This window comes from Leptidea sinapis, chromosome 31 (assembly GCF_905404315.1).
Source record: "Leptidea sinapis chromosome 31, ilLepSina1.1, whole genome shotgun sequence".
NCBI classification, from domain to species: Eukaryota; Metazoa; Arthropoda; class Insecta; order Lepidoptera; family Pieridae; genus Leptidea; species Leptidea sinapis.
The window spans coordinates 9,558,769-9,584,610 of record NC_066295.1 but is presented as its reverse complement, the minus strand read 5'-3'; the positions used below and the strand labels follow the sequence as shown (position 1 = coordinate 9,584,610).

Sequence of the window (25,842 nt, the reverse complement as noted above, 5' to 3'; positions counted from 1 at the left end):
AGTTACAGTTTTAGGGAAGATAAAGAGGAATCCAAATCTAGAGCAAACCGTGGAAACGGAACTTTACGTCAAATACCTTTGCTGCGATTAGATAACTTTTATTGTAAATTGTAGGTGTACCTAAGCAGATATCGGGTTTACCTGAAAACATCTATGTTTTCAGTGAGACGTTCCAAGGGAACAATTGTAATTATTTTAGCTACTTATAACTTCAATGAGTAATCTTTCATTTATGTTTTTGTCTCCAATAAAGTAAATAAATATATATGGAATTACGTGAATAGCACACCGCTGGTTTGACTAACGACGCGTGCGGGTAGCGGCTGGTAGACCGGACGTAATCACCCTGCAATCTAGTTTCCTTGTTGAAATTACCGAATGTATAATCTCTTGTTTTAACTATAGTTACATAAGGTTAACCAAAAAAATACTTACCTGCTAACGAAGATATGACGTGTAAGAACTTTAATTAAAAAGGTGTGCGCTACTTGTGGCATTCATGTATGGTGTCATTTAGTGGTCCCACTGGAAGATCAGCGATCAGTAATCAGCATTATGCTGAAGTATGACCAATTTGCGGCAAACATTCCAATTAGTTATTTGTTTTGTATATATGTTTTTTTTACAATATTACAAATAAATATATTTCTTTCTTTCTAATACGGCCATCTCGTAGGTGTTTCCAGTAATTGCAATGTATTGTCGTGTATAGGTTCGTGGAGAAAGGTAACCTGGAGGTCCTGCTGTTCACACTGCAGTCCCGCATGCGCGCCGCCAACCAGAAGCCGTACACGCCGCGCGAGGGTCGCATGATCCACGACATCAACCGCGCCTGGGAGCGACTCGAGAAGGCCGAGCACGAGCGGGAGCTGGCGCTGCGCGAGGAGCTCATCCGCCAGGAGAAGCTGGAGCAGCTGGCAGCCAGGTGCCCCATACACACGTACACACGCACACATACACACTCATACATAATGGATGTCAGCTCATCCAGTTCGCCAACTACCGGACCGTTGAAAAACCACCCAACTATGTTGAGTTACTTAAATTTACAGATTTAATAATAAATATCTTAAAGTGTACATTTAAATGTCAATTTAATTGAAGTGTCTGCTTGTAATATCTAAATCACCATATTGTTTTTAAATTAATTAATGCATAAACAACTGAGATTGAAAAACGTTTAAATCATGTTTAGCTCTTTAAATGGTTTATTTTGCTTTAATTCGTAGCTTATTAGAATACGGCTCCACCGTTTGGAATCCATTCTATAACGATCCTATCAAAATAATCGAAAGAATCCAGAAACGCTTTTTTTTGTTGTCAATACATGAAAAAAAAAAGTTCCAATGAACCTCTTATAACGAAAGATTAAATTTCTTTTATGTTATATAAAAGAAGTCACTAGAAAATCATCGCTGGGTGAATGATCAAGTGTTTCTATTCAATTTAAAGTCATGTAATTCATCAGTGGGAGGAATTACATGACTTTACATTGAAGGGAGCCTCCCTTGCACAGGATGTCGTCTAGATTATGGGTACCACAACGGCGCTTATTTCTGCCGTGAAGCAGTCTTGTGTAATTGTGTTTCGGTCTTTAGGGCGCCGTAGCTAGTGAAATTACTGGGCAAATTAGATTTAACATTTTTTTCTATCAAGGTGATAAGTGCAATTCTAGTAGTAATCAGAGTTTTTGGGTTTTTCAAGAATCCTGAACGGTACTGCACTGTCAGGGGCAGGTGTATCAATAATCATCAGTTGAACATCCTGTTTGTCATTAAAAAATACTATATCAATATATTTTATACGCAATATAGATTCAACCGCAAAGCCCAAATGCGTGAGACTTGGCTATCGGAGAACCAGAGGCTGGTCAGCCAGGACAACTTCGGGTTCGACCTGGCCGCTGTGGAGGCTGCTGCCAAGAAGCACGAGGCCATCGAGACTGACATCTTCGCTTATGAGGAGCGCGTGCAGGCCGTGGTTGCTGTGTGCGGGGAGCTCCAAGCTGAAAGGTACTTGTAATATATATTATTCTGGTGTCGCGGTGTTTGTTACCAAACTCCTCCGAAACGGCTGAATGAATTTTTATAGCCCAATTTTTTTTTTTTTTTTATTATTTTCTATGGCAATATGACGTTTGCTGGGTCACCTAATATTTCATAGATATCAAGATTTTATTAGAAATTTTAGGTACTTCGTGCGTTTAATTTTAAAATCTTATTTAAGCTGTGCGACCCTGTACGATTGCAATAAGATTTAAATGTAATTTAATTAAGACTGGGTTAGATATTATTGTAATCTGTCCAGATTGGCCCAAATAAATAAATAAAATAAATATATTCTTAAAGCCAGCATATATATCCATGTAAAGTGATTTTTCTCATGTATTGCCTTATAAAAACGATTCACATTAAACCGAAATAGGCCTTGTTGGCTTCAAACACAAGTCTTGTCATTATGACAAGTATGTCATTTGTATGTGAACAAGGCCTTATATTTTACCCAGCAAAAATGTATCTGTAGTTCAGCTCAAAGGGGAGGAAAAAACAAAAAAAAACCGGCTGAGTTTCTTGCGACCGTTCTTCTCAGGTCTGAGGCAGTCTATTTTTAAATGGGTGGTAGTTTTTGACGTTCAATAAGTGATTTAAAATCCTATTTTGAATTAAAAATATTTGAATATGAATGGTATCGCAGGTATCACGACATGGAGCGTGTGTGTGCGCGACGTGATAACGTTCTGCGGCTGTGGGCCTACCTGCTGGAACTACTGCGAGCTCGTCGCGCTCGCCTCGAGCTCAGCCTGCAGCTGCAGCAGAACTTCCAGGTGCATACCACTTATCAATTATTTCACTTACACTTTTTTAACAGAATCATAATTTATCACAGGATGCCGGCTTGATTATGGGTATCAGAACGGCGCCTTTTTCTGCAGTGAAGCAGTAATATCTACGCATTATTATGTTTCGGCCTGAAGACTGCCGTAGCTAGTGAAATTACTGGACAAATGAGATTTTACATCTTATGTGTCAAGGAGACAAGCGGAACTGTAGTGCCGCTTAGAATTTTTGGATTTTTCAAGAATCCTGAGCTGCACTGCATTGTTATGGGCATGGTGTATGAATTACAATCAGCTGAACGTCCTGCTCATGTCGTCCCTTATTGTCATAATAAAATATTAATTAAATGTTTATTGAATAAAATAGACTGACACAGTACTATATAATTCAGTTCTTTTTCCATAAGTCATACATGTGAACATCTATTAATTTATTGCATGCGTTTGCGCAGGAGATGCTGTACATTCTGGACTCGATGGAGGAGATAAAGATGCGTCTGTTGACGGACGACTACGGCAAACACTTGATGGGTGTAGAGGATCTGCTGCAGAAGCACGCGCTGCTCGAGGCTGACATCAACGTGCTCGGGGAGAGAGTGAAGGTTGGTCACACTATGAAAATATTCAGTATCAGTCACATCCTGTCAAAATCGAGAATTGCCATTTTGGCACTTGATCTTTCACATACACCAAAATCGGAAGTGCCGTTCTGCACACGATGCCCTGAGCAAGTTTTGACTCTCACTTTGTTTATAAGATAGTTTATTTTGCATGGTCTTATAGCTTGTTTCAATAGTTTTCTTGTACCATAAATGCGCTAAAATAGACGCTGCGCGCGCTAAAAAGGCGCCGATCTATATCTCGGCACTTGCCGATTGTGGAAGATTATACAACTTTGCATCGAAAGTCGAAAAAAAATCATACAGTCGGACCACACGGGAAGCCGATAATGATATTTAATTACACATTATGTAACTAAATTATGCGGTATAATAATATTTTTATCGGTTGTATTGTACCTTCTCTATTACAATATTGTAAGTACACAATCGCTTTATTTATTTGAACGTTGTCATAATGCAAGAACGTTGTGTAGGTGGTGGTGGGCCAGTCGCAGCGGTTCCTGGAGCAGGAGGAGGGCGGCTACCGACCCTGCGACCCCGCCATCACCGTCGAGAGGATCCAGCAGCTCGAGAACGCGTACGCCGAGCTGGTGCACCTGGCCGTGGAGCGCAGGTAACAGGACACTCCGGTGGAAGGCTAGATTATGGGTACCACATCGGCGCCTATATCTGCCGTGAAGCAGTAATATGTAAACATCATTGTGTTTCGGTCTGAAGGGCGTCATAGCTACTGAAATTACTGGGCAAATGAAACTTAACATCTTTTGTCTCAAGGTGACGAGGGCAATTGTAGTACCGCTCAGAGTTATTGGGCCTTTCAAGAATCTTGAGCGGCACTGCATTGTAATGGGTAGGGTTTATCAATTACCATCATCTGAACGTCCTGCTCGTCTCGTCCCTTATTTTCATAAAAAAAACTACTGTCAATACTCATACGGGCCAATGGCTTTCTATACACATATAAGAGGAGATATCATTCGAAGTCTGATAGCGGAACGTCAAAAGTGTGCTTTAAAAATCTAAGCACACTTTTCTCCTTAGTCGTGTGTCGAATCGGGTTGTAAATTCAACACAAGTAAACAACTGAATAAATGTTCTACATTGCTGCTTATTGACTAATAATATTTTAAACAATTGGATTAAATGACAATGTATTTCTTATGTACTTCATATGGTGTAATATATGACGTGATATGTCTTTATGTATAGTACATCATTGATAGGGGCAAATCGTGTATTTAACGACTCTTACAGTTGTAAACAGTGCCCCATCGGAACTTAAAAATTTAATATTCATATCAAATTAACTAGAAATCACTCATAGTTTTTTTGTACCTGATTACATTGGCTGACTTTGCAATATATTATAATATATAAAATGCATACTCCAAGCCAATGCAATTATTTGTTGAATATAATTTATTGAATAAATATTTATTAAAGCTCTTGGAATTAATAATTAGAAATTATATTTTGTTATCATGTCCTGTAAAACTAATCCATATCTATTTATATGAAGGAAGCGACTGGAAGACAGCCGAAAATTGTGGCAATTCTACTGGGATATGGCTGACGAAGAGAACTGGATCAAGGAGAAGGAACAGATTGTCTCCGTCGATGACATTGGACATGATCTCACAACTGGTATGTGGTGTTAGAAATTGTATTATTTGTAAACTAAACAAAGAAATACTTGTTTCGTCTTTTAAGACAAAATGACATTGATAACACTGTCACTAATGTAACATTTTATTTTGATAACATACTCTATGCCACTGGCTGTCACTCTTTCTGCTCCGTTTTTTGTTTCGTTCCGTAACTGTGTTAGTAATTCTCTATATTAAATCCTAAATAACTAAATCCATCGTTTTGTTTTTCGCCATATTCCCATCATGTGATTGATATATTTACAATTTTAATATCTGATAATCAATTCTTACTCGTAGTAAAATCGCTAGCACCAAAACCGGTAGGTGTATTTTATAATTCTCTATTATTCAGATAAAATATGAATAAACGGGATTAACTTAAATATTACCTACTTGTTGAAATTATTAAAAATTTAAGTAACTATAAATCTAAAAACATATGGATACACTTCATTAATTAAGGAACAAAATGCAGTTTTCAATTAAAATCTAGATTATATTATTATTACTCAAGTTAAACGAATTAACAATGCGGAAATGCAATGCGAAATAATAAAAATAAATGACACGTATTGAGAATCTGCTCCATTATGAAAGCCTAGAAATTATAGGTATTGTATTGATGATTACCACAAGACTCTAGACTAGACTCATTAGATGAAACTCTGCTTCATGTTTTTAAAATTAAAGTTATTTAATTCCGAATTCCACCTTCGCACGACACGCCACAAGTTAGGATTTCATACCCACCATCTGGATGTGTAGCGATCCTCCACAGTGCGGTTTTCAAGGAGCTACTAGTACTACAAAGCTATGGAATGAGCTTCCTTGTGCGGTGTTTCCGGGACAATACGATATGGGTACCTTCAAAAAAAGGGCGTACACCTTCCTTAAAGGCCGGCAACGCTTTGTGATTCCTCTGGTGTCGCAAGAGAATGTGGACGGCGGTGATCACTTAACACCAGATGACCTGTACGCTCGGTTGTCCTCCTATTCCATAAAAAAAATATATATATTTTTTTATAATGGTTAATAAAATGCTTGCAAAATACCTTTATTAATTTACGGTGTTTGTGGTTTGGATGCATCTACTGAACTCAATAATCTTGTTTTGATAACGTAATAATTTACATTCACTTTTCCTGACTTACCCGTGTAAGGCATTAAATATTTTTTGTTGCATAACTACATTTATTTTAAGTGAAATTATTTGTAAAGAGATGAAGCTATAAATGTTGATTCAAAAGAGTGGCAATGAGTTTGTTGCCACTTCTTCTCATTAAAGCTCAACCTTTTCCGAAGTGGCGGTTTAAATTAAAAGAAAACAAATCTTTTGACATTCATTAAGTGTCATTTCCTTTACCTACATGAATAAAGTGATTTTTATTTGATTTTAATAAACAAAGCAACGTGGTGCCTATTTCTGCCGTGAAGCATTACTGTGTTTCGGTCTGAAGGGCGCCATAGTTAGTGAAATTACTGGGCAAATGAGACTTCATATCTTATGTCTTAAGGTGACGAGCGCAATTGTAGTGGCGCTAAGAATTTCTGGGTTTTTTAATCATCCTGAGATGCACTGCATTCTAATAGGATTGGCGTATCAATTACCATCAGCTGAACGTACTGATCGTCGCGTCCCTTATTGTCATAAAAAAAATGTGCTATACTACATATTCGTCCAGAACTGGGAGAATGCGCTGCGAACTCATTTGTATAGCTGGACCACTAATGTCTTATTAATTAATGTTTACCTTCATACTGTTTTGTAACTATGGTACTAGAAATATAAATTTATATGAAAAAAAAGTGTATGTGTCAACTCCGACGCACTATTGGAGTTTACTCCTCAAGAACGATTGTCTTTGAACAGGTACTAAACAAAATCAAGTCCAATTGAGTCGGTTACAGACAGACATACAGCAGAAGTTAATTAATTATGTGCATAGCTCATATAAATTTGTATGAACTATGTTGATAATTCAATATTTGATAAATACAAAGCACACATGTTTATATATACAACACATGTCATATTAATGTATGAATTGTAACTTATTTAGTACCCACGTGCTTACACCACTTTCTTCCATTATTTATAGAATTTTCAAAGTATTATAATAAATCGATTTCAATAATATAATGAAGCTTCAAAATACTAGAAAAGAAAAATGATGTTTGCTATGCGTATCACTGCAATACAATTAATATAGGGACCGAGCGTCTAGACTGTCACGCTAACTGAAAAGTGAAAAAGTGAAGGTGCGCACCAAAAACGTTACTATCCCATTTGATGAGTAGGTTTAACTCTCCTTATTTTTCCCATACCGGGCGCCTTATATGAAAATTGATTCTTAAGGAGTATACTTCAAAAAAATATATATATATATATAGAAAGATGTCATTACTAAATAATATAGCATAAATCTTAATTGACAGTGTACCTGCTGATATCGAAGCACAAGGCTCTGGAGGCCGACGTCCACGCTCACGAGCCGCAGCTGATGAGCGTCGCGGCCGTGGGCGACGAGCTCGTGTCGCAGGGACACTTCGGAGCTGACCGCATACAGGTTGGTGCGACCTTGTACTGCTATCATGGTGTCTTAGGAGCAGCGCACACCTGAGTATATGAGCGTCGCGGCCGTCGGCGACGAGCTCGTGTCGCAGGGACACTTCGGAGCTGACCGCATACAGGTTGGTGCGACCTTGTACTGCTATCATGGTGTCTTAGGAGCAGCGCACACCTGAGTATATGAGCGTCGCGGCCGTCGGCGACGAGCTCGTGTCGCAGGGACACTTCGGAGCTGACCGCATACAGGTTGGTGCGACCTTGTACTGCTATCATGGTGTCTTAGGAGCAGCGCACACCTGAGTATATGAGCGTCGCGGCCGTCGGCGACGAGCTCGTGTCGCAGGGACACTTCGGAGCTGACCGCATACAGGTTGGTGCGACCTTGTACTGCTATCATGGTGTCTTAGGAGCAGCGCACACCTGAGTATATGAGCGTCGCGGCCGTCGGCGACGAGCTCGTGTCGCAGGGACACTTCGGAGCTGACCGCATACAGGTTGGTGCGACCTTGTACTGCTATCATGGTGTCTTAGGAGCAGCGCACACCTGAGTATATGAGCGTCGCGGCCGTCGGCGACGAGCTCGTGTCGCAGGGACACTTCGGAGCTGACCGCATACAGGTTGGTGCGACCTTGTACTGCTATCATGGTGTCTTAGGAGCAGCGCACACCTGAGTATATGAGCGTCGCGGCCGTCGGCGACGAGCTCGTGTCGCAGGGACACTTCGGAGCTGACCGCATACAGGTTGGTGCGACCTTGTACTGCTATCATGGTGTCTTAGGAGCAGCGCACACCTGAGTATATGAGCGTCGCGGCCGTCGGCGACGAGCTCGTGTCGCAGGGACACTTCGGAGCTGACCGCATACAGGTTGGTGCGACCTTGTACTGCTATCATGGTGTCTTAGGAGCAGCGCACACCTGAGTATATGAGCGTCGCGGCCGTCGGCGACGAGCTCGTGTCGCAGGGACACTTCGGAGCTGACCGCATACAGGTTGGTGCGACCTTGTACTGCTATCATGGTGTCTTAGGAGCAGCGCACACCTGAGTATATGAGCGTCGCGGCCGTCGGCGACGAGCTCGTGTCGCAGGGACACTTCGGAGCTGACCGCATACAGGTTGGTGCGACCTTGTACTGCTATCATGGTGTCTTAGGAGCAGCGCACACCTGAGTATATGAGCGTCGCGGCCGTCGGCGACGAGCTCGTGTCGCAGGGACACTTCGGAGCTGACCGCATACAGGTTGGTGCGACCTTGTACTGCTATCATGGTGTCTTAGGAGCAGCGCACACCTGAGTATATGAGCGTCGCGGCCGTCGGCGACGAGCTCGTGTCGCAGGGACACTTCGGAGCTGACCGCATACAGGTTGGTGCGACCTTGTACTGCTATCATGGTGTCTTAGGAGCAGCGCACACCTGAGTATATGAGCGTCGCGGCCGTCGGCGACGAGCTCGTGTCGCAGGGACACTTCGGAGCTGACCGCATACAGGTTGGTGCGACCTTGTACTGCTATCATGGTGTCTTAGGAGCAGCGCACACCTGAGTATATGAGCGTCGCGGCCGTCGGCGACGAGCTCGTGTCGCAGGGACACTTCGGAGCTGACCGCATACAGGTTGGTGCGACCTTGTACTGCTATCATGGTGTCTTAGGAGCAGCGCACACCTGAGTATATGAGCGTCGCGGCCGTCGGCGACGAGCTCGTGTCGCAGGGACACTTCGGAGCTGACCGCATACAGGTTGGTGCGACCTTGTACTGCTATCATGGTGTCTTAGGAGCAGCGCACACCTGAGTATATGAGCGTCGCGGCCGTCGGCGACGAGCTCGTGTCGCAGGGACACTTCGGAGCTGACCGCATACAGGTTGGTGCGACCTTGTACTGCTATCATGGTGTCTTAGGAGCAGCGCACACCTGAGTATATGAGCGTCGCGGCCGTCGGCGACGAGCTCGTGTCGCAGGGACACTTCGGAGCTGACCGCATACAGGTTGGTGCGACCTTGTACTGCTATCATGGTGTCTTAGGAGCAGCGCACACCTGAGTATATGAGCGTCGCGGCCGTCGGCGACGAGCTCGTGTCGCAGGGACACTTCGGAGCTGACCGCATACAGGTTGGTGCGACCTTGTACTGCTATCATGGTGTCTTAGGAGCAGCGCACACCTGAGTATATGAGCGTCGCGGCCGTCGGCGACGAGCTCGTGTCGCAGGGACACTTCGGAGCTGACCGCATACAGGTTGGTGCGACCTTGTACTGCTATCATGGTGTCTTAGGAGCAGCGCACACCTGAGTATATGAGCGTCGCGGCCGTCGGCGACGAGCTCGTGTCGCAGGGACACTTCGGAGCTGACCGCATACAGGTTGGTGCGACCTTGTACTGCTATCATGGTGTCTTAGGAGCAGCGCACACCTGAGTATATGAGCGTCGCGGCCGTCGGCGACGAGCTCGTGTCGCAGGGACACTTCGGAGCTGACCGCATACAGGTTGGTGCGACCTTGTACTGCTATCATGGTGTCTTAGGAGCAGCGCACACCTGAGTATATGAGCGTCGCGGCCGTCGGCGACGAGCTCGTGTCGCAGGGACACTTCGGAGCTGACCGCATACAGGTTGGTGCGACCTTGTACTGCTATCATGGTGTCTTAGGAGCAGCGCACACCTGAGTATATGAGCGTCGCGGCCGTCGGCGACGAGCTCGTGTCGCAGGGACACTTCGGAGCTGACCGCATACAGGTTGGTGCGACCTTGTACTGCTATCATGGTGTCTTAGGAGCAGCGCACACCTGAGTATATGAGCGTCGCGGCCGTCGGCGACGAGCTCGTGTCGCAGGGACACTTCGGAGCTGACCGCATACAGGTTGGTGCGACCTTGTACTGCTATCATGGTGTCTTAGGAGCAGCGCACACCTGAGTATATGAGCGTCGCGGCCGTCGGCGACGAGCTCGTGTCGCAGGGACACTTCGGAGCTGACCGCATACAGGTTGGTGCGACCTTGTACTGCTATCATGGTGTCTTAGGAGCAGCGCACACCTGAGTATATGAGCGTCGCGGCCGTCGGCGACGAGCTCGTGTCGCAGGGACACTTCGGAGCTGACCGCATACAGGTTGGTGCGACCTTGTACTGCTATCATGGTGTCTTAGGAGCAGCGCACACCTGAGTATATGAGCGTCGCGGCCGTCGGCGACGAGCTCGTGTCGCAGGGACACTTCGGAGCTGACCGCATACAGGTTGGTGCGACCTTGTACTGCTATCATGGTGTCTTAGGAGCAGCGCACACCTGAGTATATGAGCGTCGCGGCCGTCGGCGACGAGCTCGTGTCGCAGGGACACTTCGGAGCTGACCGCATACAGGTTGGTGCGACCTTGTACTGCTATCATGGTGTCTTAGGAGCAGCGCACACCTGAGTATATGAGCGTCGCGGCCGTCGGCGACGAGCTCGTGTCGCAGGGACACTTCGGAGCTGACCGCATACAGGTTGGTGCGACCTTGTACTGCTATCATGGTGTCTTAGGAGCAGCGCACACCTGAGTATATGAGCGTCGCGGCCGTCGGCGACGAGCTCGTGTCGCAGGGACACTTCGGAGCTGACCGCATACAGGTTGGTGCGACCTTGTACTGCTATCATGGTGTCTTAGGAGCAGCGCACACCTGAGTATATGAGCGTCGCGGCCGTCGGCGACGAGCTCGTGTCGCAGGGACACTTCGGAGCTGACCGCATACAGGTTGGTGCGACCTTGTACTGCTATCATGGTGTCTTAGGAGCAGCGCACACCTGAGTATATGAGCGTCGCGGCCGTCGGCGACGAGCTCGTGTCGCAGGGACACTTCGGAGCTGACCGCATACAGGTTGGTGCGACCTTGTACTGCTATCATGGTGTCTTAGGAGCAGCGCACACCTGAGTATATGAGCGTCGCGGCCGTCGGCGACGAGCTCGTGTCGCAGGGACACTTCGGAGCTGACCGCATACAGGTTGGTGCGACCTTGTACTGCTATCATGGTGTCTTAGGAGCAGCGCACACCTGAGTATATGAGCGTCGCGGCCGTCGGCGACGAGCTCGTGTCGCAGGGACACTTCGGAGCTGACCGCATACAGGTTGGTGCGACCTTGTACTGCTATCATGGTGTCTTAGGAGCAGCGCACACCTGAGTATATGAGCGTCGCGGCCGTCGGCGACGAGCTCGTGTCGCAGGGACACTTCGGAGCTGACCGCATACAGGTTGGTGCGACCTTGTACTGCTATCATGGTGTCTTAGGAGCAGCGCACACCTGAGTATATGAGCGTCGCGGCCGTCGGCGACGAGCTCGTGTCGCAGGGACACTTCGGAGCTGACCGCATACAGGTTGGTGCGACCTTGTACTGCTATCATGGTGTCTTAGGAGCAGCGCACACCTGAGTATATGAGCGTCGCGGCCGTCGGCGACGAGCTCGTGTCGCAGGGACACTTCGGAGCTGACCGCATACAGGTTGGTGCGACCTTGTACTGCTATCATGGTGTCTTAGGAGCAGCGCACACCTGAGTATATGAGCGTCGCGGCCGTCGGCGACGAGCTCGTGTCGCAGGGACACTTCGGAGCTGACCGCATACAGGTTGGTGCGACCTTGTACTGCTATCATGGTGTCTTAGGAGCAGCGCACACCTGAGTATATGAGCGTCGCGGCCGTCGGCGACGAGCTCGTGTCGCAGGGACACTTCGGAGCTGACCGCATACAGGTTGGTGCGACCTTGTACTGCTATCATGGTGTCTTAGGAGCAGCGCACACCTGAGTATATGAGCGTCGCGGCCGTCGGCGACGAGCTCGTGTCGCAGGGACACTTCGGAGCTGACCGCATACAGGTTGGTGCGACCTTGTACTGCTATCATGGTGTCTTAGGAGCAGCGCACACCTGAGTATATGAGCGTCGCGGCCGTCGGCGACGAGCTCGTGTCGCAGGGACACTTCGGAGCTGACCGCATACAGGTTGGTGCGACCTTGTACTGCTATCATGGTGTCTTAGGAGCAGCGCACACCTGAGTATATGAGCGTCGCGGCCGTCGGCGACGAGCTCGTGTCGCAGGGACACTTCGGAGCTGACCGCATACAGGTTGGTGCGACCTTGTACTGCTATCATGGTGTCTTAGGAGCAGCGCACACCTGAGTATATGAGCGTCGCGGCCGTCGGCGACGAGCTCGTGTCGCAGGGACACTTCGGAGCTGACCGCATACAGGTTGGTGCGACCTTGTACTGCTATCATGGTGTCTTAGGAGCAGCGCACACCTGAGTATATGAGCGTCGCGGCCGTCGGCGACGAGCTCGTGTCGCAGGGACACTTCGGAGCTGACCGCATACAGGTTGGTGCGACCTTGTACTGCTATCATGGTGTCTTAGGAGCAGCGCACACCTGAGTATATGAGCGTCGCGGCCGTCGGCGACGAGCTCGTGTCGCAGGGACACTTCGGAGCTGACCGCATACAGGTTGGTGCGACCTTGTACTGCTATCATGGTGTCTTAGGAGCAGCGCACACCTGAGTATATGAGCGTCGCGGCCGTCGGCGACGAGCTCGTGTCGCAGGGACACTTCGGAGCTGACCGCATACAGGTTGGTGCGACCTTGTACTGCTATCATGGTGTCTTAGGAGCAGCGCACACCTGAGTATATGAGCGTCGCGGCCGTCGGCGACGAGCTCGTGTCGCAGGGACACTTCGGAGCTGACCGCATACAGGTTGGTGCGACCTTGTACTGCTATCATGGTGTCTTAGGAGCAGCGCACACCTGAGTATATGAGCGTCGCGGCCGTCGGCGACGAGCTCGTGTCGCAGGGACACTTCGGAGCTGACCGCATACAGGTTGGTGCGACCTTGTACTGCTATCATGGTGTCTTAGGAGCAGCGCACACCTGAGTATATGAGCGTCGCGGCCGTCGGCGACGAGCTCGTGTCGCAGGGACACTTCGGAGCTGACCGCATACAGGTTGGTGCGACCTTGTACTGCTATCATGGTGTCTTAGGAGCAGCGCACACCTGAGTATATGAGCGTCGCGGCCGTCGGCGACGAGCTCGTGTCGCAGGGACACTTCGGAGCTGACCGCATACAGGTTGGTGCGACCTTGTACTGCTATCATGGTGTCTTAGGAGCAGCGCACACCTGAGTATATGAGCGTCGCGGCCGTCGGCGACGAGCTCGTGTCGCAGGGACACTTCGGAGCTGACCGCATACAGGTTGGTGCGACCTTGTACTGCTATCATGGTGTCTTAGGAGCAGCGCACACCTGAGTATATGAGCGTCGCGGCCGTCGGCGACGAGCTCGTGTCGCAGGGACACTTCGGAGCTGACCGCATACAGGTTGGTGCGACCTTGTACTGCTATCATGGTGTCTTAGGAGCAGCGCACACCTGAGTATATGAGCGTCGCGGCCGTCGCCGACGAGCTCGTGTCGCAGGGACACTTCGGAGCTGACCGCATACAGGTTGGTGCGACCTTGTACTGCTATCATGGTGCCTTAGGAGCAGCGCACACCTGAGTATATGAGCGTCGCGGCCGTCGGCGACGAGCTCGTGTCGCAGGGACACTTCGGAGCTGACCGCATACAGGTTGGTGCGACCTTGTACTGCTATCACGGTGTCTTAGGAGCAGCGCACACCTGAGTATATGAGCGTCGCGGCCGTCGGCGACGAGCTCGTGTCGCAGGGACACTTCGGAGCTGACCGCATACAGGTTGGTGCGACCTTGTACTGCTATCATGGTGTCTTAGGAGCAGCGCACACCTGAGTATATGAGCGTCGCGGCCGTCGGCGACGAGCTCGTGTCGCAGGGACACTTCGGAGCTGACCGCATACAGGTTGGTGCGACCTTGTACTGCTATCATGGTGCCTTAGGAGCAGCGCACACCTGAGTATATGAGCGTCGCGGCCGTCGGCGACGAGCTCGTGTCGCAGGGACACTTCGGAGCTGACCGCATACAGGTTGGTGCGACCTTGTACTGCTATCATGGTGTCTTAGGAGCAGCGCACACCTGAGTATATGAGCGTCGCGGCCGTCGGCGACGAGCTCGTGTCGCAGGGACACTTCGGAGCTGACCGCATTCAGGTTGGTGCGACCTTGTACTGCTATCATGGTGCCTTAGGAGCAGCGCACACCTGAGTATATGAGCATCGCGGCCGTCGGCGACGAGCTCGTGTCGCAGGGACACTTCGGAGCTGACCGCATACAGGTTGGTGCGACCTTGTACTGCTATCATGGTGTCTAAGGAGCAGCGCACACCTGAGTATATGAGCGTCGCGGCCGTCGGCGACGAGCTCGTGTCGCAGGGACACTTCGGAGCTGACCGCATACAGGTTGGTGCGACCTTGTACTGCTATCATGGTGCCTTAGGAGCAGCGCACACCTGAGTATATGAGCGTCGCGGCCGTCGGCGACGAGCTCGTGTCGCAGGGACACTTCGGAGCTGACCGCATACAGGTTGGTGCGACCTTGTACTGCTATCATGGTGTCTTAGGAGCAGCGCACACCTGAGTATATGAGCGTCGCGGCCGTCGGCGACGAGCTCGTGTCGCAGGGACACTTCGGAGCTGACCGCATACAGGTTGGTGCGACCTTGTACTGCTATCATGGTGTCTTAGGAGCAGCGCACACCTGAGTATATGAGCGTCGCGGCCGTCGGCGACGAGCTCGTGTCGCAGGGACACTTCGGAGCTGACCGCATACAGGTTGGTGCGACCTTGTACTGCTATCATGGTGTCTTAGGAGCAGCGCACACCTGAGTATATGAGCGTCGCGGCCGTCGGCGACGAGCTCGTGTCGCAGGGACACTTCGGAGCTGACCGCATACAGGTTGGTGCGACCTTGTACTGCTATCATGGTGTCTTAGGACCAGCGCACACCTGAGTATATGAGCGTCGCGGCCGTCGGCGACGAGCTCGTGTCGCAGGGACACTTCGGAGCTGACCGCATACAGGTTGGTGCGACCTTGTACTGCTATCATGGTGTCTTAGGAGCAGCGCACACCTGAGTATATGAGCGTCGCGGCCGTCGGCGACGAGCTCGTGTCGCAGGGACACTTCGGAGCTGACCGCATACAGGTTGGTGCGACCTTGTACTGCTATCATGGTGTCTTAGGAGCAGCGCACACCTGAGTATATGAGCGTCGCGGCCGTCGGCGACGAGCTCGTGTCGCAGGGACACTTCGGAGCTGACCGCATACAGGTTGGTGCGACCTTGTACTGCTATCATGGTGTCTTAGGAGCAGCGCACACCTGAGTATATGAGCGTCGCGGCCGTCGGCGACGAGCTCGTGTCGCAGGGACACTTCGGAGCTGACCGCATACAGGTTGGTGCGACCTTGTACTGCTATCATGGTGTCTTAGGAGCAGCGCACACCTGAGTATATGAGCGTCGCGGCCGTCGGCGACGAGCTCGTGTCGCAGGGACACTTCGGAGCTGACCGCATACAGGTTGGTGCGACCTTGTACTGCTATCATGGTGTCTTAGGAGCAGCGCACACCTGAGTATATGAGCGTCGCGGCCGTCGGCGACGAGCTCGTGTTGCAGGGACACTTCGGAGCTGACCGCATACAGGTTGGTGCGACCTTGTACTGCTATCATGGTGTCTTAGGAGCAGCGCACACCTGAGTATATGAGCGTCGCGGCCGTCGGCGACGAGCTCGTGTCGCAGGGACACTTCGGAGCTGACCGCATACAGGTTGGTGCGACCTTGTACTGCTATCATGGTGTCTTAGGAGCAGCGCACACCTGAGTATATGAGCGTCGCGGCCGTCGGCGACGAGCTCGTGTCGCAGGGACACTTCGGAGCTGACCGCATACAGGTTGGTGCGACCTTGTACTGCTATCATGGTGTCTTAGGAGCAGCGCACACCTGAGTATATGAGCGTCGCGGCCGTCGGCGACGAGCTCGTGTTGCAGGGACACTTCGGAGCTGACCGCATACAGGTTGGTGCGACCTTGTACTGCTATCATGGTGTCTTAGGAGCAGCGCACACCTGAGTATATGAGCGTCGCGGCCGTCGGCGACGAGCTCGTGTCGCAGGGACACTTCGGAGCTGACCGCATACAGGTTGGTGCGACGACTGGTGCGACCTTGTACTGCTATCATGGTGTCTTAGGAGCAGCGCACACCGCGTCATCTGACGTGTGATTGGACGCGTGACTTGTCACTCGGCTCAATGTTCAAAGCGATTTATTAACTTATTTATTTATATTTAATTAAAACTACCATAAAGTTGTAACATCAAAAAAATGTTAAATCTATACAAACACACATTATTAGATGTACACTTATTACAAGGTTCACAACATTTTCCAAAAAATAATAAAAAGGAAGTTAAAAATTAAAAAAAATATATATATATTATTATTATTATTTATTGCTCATCGGGGGATTCTGCGTGGAAATGATGGGTTTGTAAGAGCGGAGGGCAATCAATTTTTTCTCTAACAATTTTATAAAGGCATGACATTTCGACGAGTTTTCTGCGGGTATCTAAGCTCATATTAAAATATTCTTTATTGTATTTATTATAAAATATTATTATAGTAATGCGATCCTATGTAGTGGCTCCAATTCGTGGCATGGCGCTGCATGACCTCAAGTACCACTTATCGTGCTACTATAGTCTGACAACTTCGTGCGCGACCGTCCCACAGGGTGTCAGACGATGGCGGGGTACTAAGAAGTAAGCGGGTAGCGGGTTACGATACGGCGTTGCCCTTCCCCGCGATACCACCCGCTACCCGCTGACATCATATTACCCCGTCCCCAGCACCGTCTGTCACCGTAGCGCGAAACGCGTAACTTGTAGTGACTTGTCTACGCACAAGGAAAGACACCTTAGCTTTTAATATTAAATTCATTGAGTTAGTTCCATTCCATGAATGTGAATTGCTTTAAATGTAAATTATCTGTAGCAATACATTGTTTGTCCTTATCGAACGACATTTTGGCTGAAACTGAATTTTGCGACATGCTATGTTACACAGGTCTGTGTAGTCAGTTTCACGCGTGGTCACGTAGAGCATATTCTGACAATAATTATGCTTGTAGGCCCGGATTATTATTGACAACTAACAATGGGCAAGATGACAAAAAAAAATTAATAATCTTTACATTAACATAATATTTTAATTTGTTTTAATTTTTAAATATTTTGACTATTTTGACTACCTACTTATATGATGTTAACATGTTTTATATGGGTCCCTGACCTGCAATAAAAATATTTATTTTTTATTTATTTTAAAAAGATTTAAGGTTTAGAAATAAAAGAAAGTATGAGGAATGGGTTATTAAAAATTACCCAGTTATATCAAAATTAAGATAACTATGTCTGTGTCATTCATAATGTTAACACGAGGAACAAACATAAACTTGTTATGCCTACTACTCGATTGGGTCGAGTTAGTAAGTATTTTGTTGGGCGATGTATATGCTTCTACAATATGATCCCAGAAAATGTACAAAACAAATGTGTTACGAAATTTAAAAGAATTGTTAAAAAACGTTTGTGTGGGAAAGGTTATTATAGCATAAACTATTTTCTTAATGACACCACGGACTGGGAATAAAGCGAACACCCTCAGGCTCTTTAATTATAAATGTTTATTGTACGATATTACATTGTAATCCATATTTTATATTAAAAAAAAAGGCCCGCTGAGTTTCTTGCGCCCATTCTTCTCAGGTCTGAGGCAGTCTCTTTTGAATGGGTGGTAGATTTTGACGTTCAATAAGTGATTTGAAATCCTATTTTGAATAAAAATATTTGAATTTGAATTTGTGTGTGTGTGTAAATATAAGTGTAGTTGAGTGATGGTATGGGTGATTGTTTTACGTGGTTATGGTGCAGGAGCGGCTGCGTGACATCCTGTCCCAATGGAACCACCTGCTGGACGTGGTGTCGCTGCGCAAGGTGCGCCTGGATGCAGCTGTTCGCTATCACCAGCTGTTCGCCGACGCCGACGACATCGACAACTGGATGCTCGACACGCTCAGGTACATTTATACGATTCCATTTCAGCCGGAACAACAGCTGGACAAAACCTCCCCCAAAGATCGCCATGACGATCGGTCCTGTGCTGCCCTCATCTAACGTATTTCTGTGATCTTTTGGGCGGCATACCAACACAGCGTCTTCCGGTACGTGGTCGCCATGCATTTATGTACGTACATATAAATAAAATTAATGCGAACAACTTTATAAATTTTTTTTCTAACCGCCAATCACCTAAACATCTGTTCTACCTTTAACGGGTGTTTCGCTGGTATATTGCTCATTTTAAAAACGCGTATTTTTACTTCAGAAAGAAAATTAACGATCGCGGAAGAAAAATCATTAAGTGGTCATATGGGCGTATTGGTCATATACGATTATATGAACGTTATATACGAGCCGAAATCGTTTTTGTCCGCTAAGGTTATAGATGAATTAATTCAAGACAGCATTTGAAAAACAAATGAATTTTTTTTTGATCGTTGTGTTTGACACCAGACATATTATTAATTTCACTAATATTGTAATATTTATAGATTGGTATCGTCAGAGGATACCGGGGTGGACGAGGCACAAGTGCAGAGCCTGCTGAAGAAGCACAAGGATGTCACCGACGAGCTCAAACACTACGCGAACGTTATACAGCAACTCAAACAACAGGTCATCATTAATAATAATAATATTAATATTACATACTTTACACAAATTATTTTATCCCAAACTAAGCATAGCCTGTGCTATTGGAATAAGACAACGTTATATTTAATACAGTATACTTAAACATACACAAATATGTATAAACATCCATGACTTGGTAACAAACATCCATATTCATCATATAAATGATCAAATCCGGGACCTCTAGCTTAGTAGTCAGGGTCACTAACCATTCGGCTATATGGGTCGTCAAATTCATAGTAGTTTCTTATAGTCTCGGTTTTAGTTACGACCCACTAGTACCTGAGTGTCGGGAAAAATAAAAAATATAATTGGAGTCAACATTACCTTAAATTTTAATGTAAGGAGTTGCATTTATAACACTAAATTACTAAGTCAACACCCACCATACTCCAGCTCCAAAAATTCCCTCAAATGTATTTAATGTTTGCTGTCATTCACATATAAGCCTTGTTATACTTGTCTGATTGCTCTGACATATGAAGGATCTCTATTTATCTCTATAATTTAAATTTGTAATAACGAAAAAATATTATGTAAACATAGACAGAATTGTTCTCGTTCTTATACTATAAAATAAAAATTGAACGAAGTCGAGGCGAGCGACCGTTAACAAAAAACGGAAAGTATATTGTCATAAATGAAAAATAAGTTTGCTTACTATATTAAACTATTGAATTTCGTTTCTTTTGAATTCTTGTTGCATCAACTTGGCGACTATGCCAGGATTCTTCGCAAGTTAATGGCGGTGTAACATTTTTTTTCTCTTTTTCTCTTCGGTTAATTTCTGCATTTTTGACGGCTAATATCCCTTGGAATGGGAAGCAAAACTAGAAAGAAAAAATCATCCTTGCCCAAACGGCCTCTGGTAAAAATAATGAGACCACCGTTGCGCAATCACAGTTTATTTATTTATTGTATAAGGTTTGCCAACAGGTTTACATTTTAGTTACGACCAGAATTCATATTCGTATAAATAGGGATGTAGACCTAATTACAGGCAAACACATCTTGCATTAAAACAATATCGCTCGGTATGGATACGGATTAATTATTAATAATAATATGGAAGAGTAATAATTATTACGAATATTTTGAATTGAGTTAAAGAATTAGAAATAATATGTTTTTCCTATTATCGTGCGCAATGTTCGATTTTACTCATGTATTTGCGTTCGCAAAGTACTACTTTCCCACACGTTGACAAGAGCGTGCGGGAATGTGGCTGAGCGTGCGGGAATGTGGCTGAGCGTGCGTGAATGTGGCTGAGCGTGCGGGAATGTAGCTGAGCGTGCGGGAATGTAGCTGAGCGTGCGGGAATGTTGCTGAGCGTGCGGGAATGTAGCTGAGCGTGCGGGAATGTAGCTGAGCGTGCGGGAATGTTGCTGAGCGTGCGGGAATGTAGCTGAGCGTGCGGGAATGTGGCTGAGCGTGCGGGAATGTAGCTGAGCGTGCGGGAATGTAGCTGAGCGTGCGGGTATGTAGCTGAGCGTGCGGGAATGTAGCTGAGCGTGCGGGAATGTAGCTGAGCGTGCGGGAATGTAGCTGAGCGTGCGGGAATGTAGCTGAGCGTGCGAGAATGTAGCTGAGCGTGCGGGAATGTAGCTGAGCGTGCGGGAATGTAGCTGAGCGTGCGGGAATGTAGCTGAGCGTGCGGGAATGTAGCTAAGCGTGCGGGAATGTGGTGAGCGTGCGGAATGTTTGAAAATAATTATAATGGTCGAATTTTGCGTGCGCATGTAGGTCATCCTGCACTCGCTTCGCTCGTGGGTGAACGACCTACCTTACGCACTTGTATCGTAATGTACGAAACTAGTTATCCAGTTATCGAATATTAACATCCATATGGTGATCGTGTGGTTGGCAGGCGAGCGAGTTGTCCCCCGAGGACGCCAGCAGCCCGGAGGTGCGCGAGCGGCTGGGCGCCATGGACGCGCGCCTCAACGACCTGTCGGAGCTGGCGCGGCTCCGCAAGCAGCGCCTGCTGGACGCGCTGTCGCTGCACAAGCTGCTGGGCGAGGCCGACGCGGCCGACCAGTGGATCGCGGAGAAGGACCGCATGCTGGACACCATGCACCCGCCCAAGGACATCGACGACGTCGAGATTATGAAGCACAGGTACGAGATGTGATGCTCTAGCGCTCCTCACTACATTATGGGTACCACAACGGCGCAACAAGCAGTATTGCGTAAGAATTATTGTGTTTCAGTCTGAAGGGCGCCGTACCTAGTGAAATTACTATGCAAATGAGACTTAACGTCTTATGTCTCACGGTAACGAGCGCAATTGTAGTGCCACTTAGAATTTTTGGGTTTTTCAATAATCCTCAACGACACTGCATTGTAATGGGCAGGGCGTATCAATTACTAGAGCCGAACGTCCTGCTCGTCTTGTCCCTTATTCTCATAAAAATGCGTTTCTTTAATACATTTATTCATTTTAATACATTTACAATGATCAGTTGGTATTATGGCATGTCTAATACGTATGATTAATTATAATTGTGTTTCAGATACGACGGATTCGACAAAGAGATGAACGCCAACGCGTCGAGAGTTGCCGTGGTCAACCAGCTGGCGCGGCAGCTTATCCACGTGGAGCACCCCGAGGCACCACGCATCCAGGAGCGACAGACCAAGCTCAACCAGGCCTGGAGCGAGCTCCGGGAGAAGGTAACCTCAAAATTATAAAAAAGTGTGTTTTTTACAACAATCATTATCATCCTATGCAATTAGCAAACTGAGCCGACCGTTCGAGTGACGCATGGTTCGTAAATCTTCGTATGTCTTTATTATTATTATTTGTCCAGGCCGAAGCTAAGAAGGACGAGCTGAAGTCTGCTCAGGGCGTGCAGACGTTCTACATCGAGTGCGGCGAGACCGTGTCCTGGATCGAGGACAAGAAGAGAATCCTGCAGCAGACAGACAACTTGGAGATGGATCTCAACGGTACTTACACTTTAACGATATTTATATTATGTTTATTTGGGTTTGTTATTACCTTATTAGTTTTAACTTTTTAAACTATTAACTTTTTGTTTATGAAAGATATATACATCAGTTATCTTACTTTTGTCACTTAAAATCAGTAGATCTTCGCCTACTTAAGCTCCCGAGACAAAAAATACCTATTACATTTTATGAAACATAATAAAAAGTGCTTTTGCAGGTGTGATGACCCTACAGCGGCGCCTGTCGGGCATGGAGCGAGACCTGGCCGCGATCCAGGCGCGCATCACCTCTCTGGAGGACGAGGCTTCCGCCATCGAGGGAGACCATCCCGACGAGGCCAGGCTCATCCGCGACCGCATCGAGACCATCTCGGGCAACTGGGAGCAACTCACGCAGATGGTTTGTATTGAATACTATATCCAGGGTGTTAAAAATCATGTACTATATCTTGAGTAACGTATAAATATTAAGCTAGTAATACGCCATTGGACCGAGTTCAGGCCGATGACCTTAGTGTACTGGTAGAATATATGAATCTATAATTCTCAAGATTTTTGAATATTCAATATGAAATGTTCTTTTTAATGTAGCATTTAATCGTAAGGGGGTTTGATTTTATTTTTAATGGTGTCTGACATTCATAAAGTAGAATGCGTCAATAATCCGTGTTAATTATTATACAGGGTTTTTTAACAAAGCATATAATATGTGAAATTACAATTATTATGTGTAGAAACTGTTATTAAAAAATACTTAAACGTGTTTGATATCTGTAACAAGATGTGTGTTACACAAGACATCGACGAAACTATTTGATTGATATTTTACTCCTAATATTAAAGCTTATCAAGCAAAACATGGAACATGGCGAAACAAGAATAAATAAATTGAATATGTGTGGTGAGCCGCATGAAAGACAAAGCAGACAGTTATCAATCTTATAGACTTACAACTTACTACTGATAAGACTAACAGAGTGTGCGAAAGACAACAGAGATACAGCAAGATGAAAAAGGGAAACCGAATCTATAGATTCTAACCGATTTTGATTAACAATTCCTTAAGAGTCCGCTTCCCTTGGCATTAGCTAGCCTTAGTATACACAAATAAAATTTGTAAACATAATTTGAATAGTGACCTCTCATGTTCCGTGCGAGCGCACTTCCAACTGTGCCAACCGTACGAGTGACGTATCGTCGATGAAATCTTGTATGCTTTGTCCCGCATCGTTCATGAAATTTTGTTTTCAAATTTTATTTGTGTAATTAATCCCAGAAGTGATCACTCTAGAAACATAAAAAAATTGTTTAGGCTTGGTATTTTGAATATGAAACCACTCGTTGGCTAGTACACACTTCTATGACACTCATTGACAGAACAAAATTTATCACGCATTATCTTTATCTTATGTCAGGTCGTTTATACGCTAGTATAGTCTATGATCTGATTTCCTTTCCCGTCGTTCTTTCTATTTTGACAAGGCCTTATACAAACATCTTTACAATCATAGTGTTAAGTGGTGTACTCGTACATACAATCATAATAATATTATAACAGTAATCTTAGTTTCTTATATTTTATTGATTAAACATTCGCTGACAAATGTCAAATTTCTGCAGCTGAAAGAGCGCGATGCCAAGTTGGAAGAAGCTGGTGATCTGCACCGGTTCCTGCGCTCCGTGGACCACTTCCAGACCTGGCTCACTAAGACTCAGACTGACGTTGCATCCGAAGGTATGTGTTCATGAGAAGCATCTTCTCATCTTGAATTTTAAGTTAATCTTATTTGAACTATGAATAGGACATCAAACTTGATTGAAATATTTTTATAACTATTTAAATAAATTTGTTATTTTAAAGTGATATTCAAAAAAATTGAAAGAGCAACATCCCAAGTCAATTTCCTAATATGCAATTATCAGGGTTGAGTTTCTTGCGCCCGTTCTTCTCAGGTCTGAGGAACATTATTTCGAATGGGTGTTAGTTTTTGATGTTCAATAAGTGATTTTAAATCCTATTAGAGTTGAACTAGACATACCGAGATTAACGATCCATGCATCATTTGAATGGCTGGATCACTCGGAACGAACCCGAGAGTTCGCGGGTTCGAGTCCCGCATCGTTAATATATTTTAGTTATAAATTTAATTTGTGTACTATTGATACTAATTATTGCCGGGATTCCAGTGAATTTAAAAATTCTTGAATTTCTAGATTAAATAGTATGTGAAAATCAGTCAGATGCCAGAATTAACTCAGTGTTAAAATAAATAAACTTTTTAATTTTCAACAAGTAGCCCTGAGAATAAATAAAAATAAATTGATAATAATTATCAACATTAATTATTAATGTTTGTTTTTTAAATAGATATTCCTTCGAGCTTGCCGGAAGCGGAGAAGCTCCTATCTCAGCACCAGACGATCAAGGAAGAAATCGACAACTACAAGGACGAGTACGCGAAGATGATGGAGTATGGACAGAAGATCACGGCTGTGAGTATATTGATCACAATGTAGTATTCTGCATGCGATCCATCCATGCATGGGGGCCTATCAACACTACGTCTTCCGGTTCGTAGTCGCTATTGTACGCTCGTCTGTCCTCCTCTTCCATAAAAAAAGGTTTAAGAATAACTAAATTAATATTCGTCCCTCCATCATGTATATGAAAAAATATCAACTGTTAAATTGATTCTGTTCACAAATTCTTAAGTTGCAGTATTTGTTGTTGTAATTTATTCAACTTAAACGAAAAGAAATACATGCAGCAATTGCCAGACAATTTTTTTTGTTGTGGATATGTAATTACTAACATTTATTTTATTTTAGGAGCCATCAACCGCAGATGATCCTCAATACATGTTCCTCCGCGAGCGCCTGAAGGCGTTGGGTGAGGGCTGGGCAGAGCTGCAGCAGATGTGGGAGAACCGGCAACACCTGCTCGCACAGTCGCTGGAGCTGCAGCTGCTGCAGAGAGACGCGCGCCAGGCTGAGGTTCTTCTGGCGCACCAGGAGCACAGGTAGTCTTACTAACTGGGAAGGAATTGGATAATCCCTAGTCCACTCCTTTTTACCCCTCCTAAATGTTGTCAATTTAAAATGTAGATCAAGTAATCTGGTGACTACACATTTCTTTCATAGAAGATATCTGCATTGCTTCATGACATATTGTCAAATAAAGTGTATCACAGTGAATTTACCAAGGTATCATTTTGACTACCACCCTATACCAATACAAAAAATAATTTTAGTTCTATGTCATATTGTCTGTCATGTATTATAACAATGTCAATAAAGATAAAAATGCACAGAATACAATTAAATCGCACTCACAGTGAAAGTTCAACCTTTCATTGTAATTTTAAATGTATAGACCAAATCTGGTCATATGAACAACATTTTTTATGTTTATTTTAATTGAATCGCTGTTAGATTACCAAATAAATAAAAACACTCAATTCTATTAGAGCTATAACGGTATTAGAAGTTTATTGTGTGAATATTAAAGGCACTGTGAATGGCGTAGCTAGTATTTAAAATATTAAGCTCAATC

The 25,842-nt window shown here is 45.8% G+C and overlaps 1 protein-coding gene across 11 annotated transcripts in view; it reads left to right on the top strand.

Annotated features, from left to right (window-relative positions):
- LOC126974053 (spectrin beta chain) overlaps positions 1-25,842 on the top strand; it is a 223,927-nt gene that overhangs the window by 65,339 nt on the left and 132,746 nt on the right. For all 11 annotated transcript variants that reach the window (XR_007731471.1, XM_050821436.1, XM_050821433.1 and 8 more), the window contains exons 8-23: positions 713-925; positions 1,815-2,012; positions 2,695-2,824; positions 3,289-3,438; positions 3,933-4,072; positions 4,979-5,103; positions 7,545-7,675; positions 18,517-18,662; positions 19,197-19,320; positions 21,206-21,456; positions 21,852-22,011; positions 22,149-22,287; positions 22,508-22,689; positions 23,910-24,024; positions 24,658-24,782; positions 25,119-25,309. Coding sequence is in view for 10 of the 11 variants with exons in the window: in XM_050821436.1 (XP_050677393.1) it covers positions 713-925; positions 1,815-2,012; positions 2,695-2,824; positions 3,289-3,438; positions 3,933-4,072; positions 4,979-5,103; positions 7,545-7,675; positions 18,517-18,662; positions 19,197-19,320; positions 21,206-21,456; positions 21,852-22,011; positions 22,149-22,287; positions 22,508-22,689; positions 23,910-24,024; positions 24,658-24,782; positions 25,119-25,309 (2,520 nt within the window). In the remaining variant the exon portion in view is untranslated. The remainder of the gene's footprint in view (positions 1-712; positions 926-1,814; positions 2,013-2,694; positions 2,825-3,288; positions 3,439-3,932; positions 4,073-4,978; positions 5,104-7,544; positions 7,676-18,516; positions 18,663-19,196; positions 19,321-21,205; positions 21,457-21,851; positions 22,012-22,148; positions 22,288-22,507; positions 22,690-23,909; positions 24,025-24,657; positions 24,783-25,118; positions 25,310-25,842) is intronic.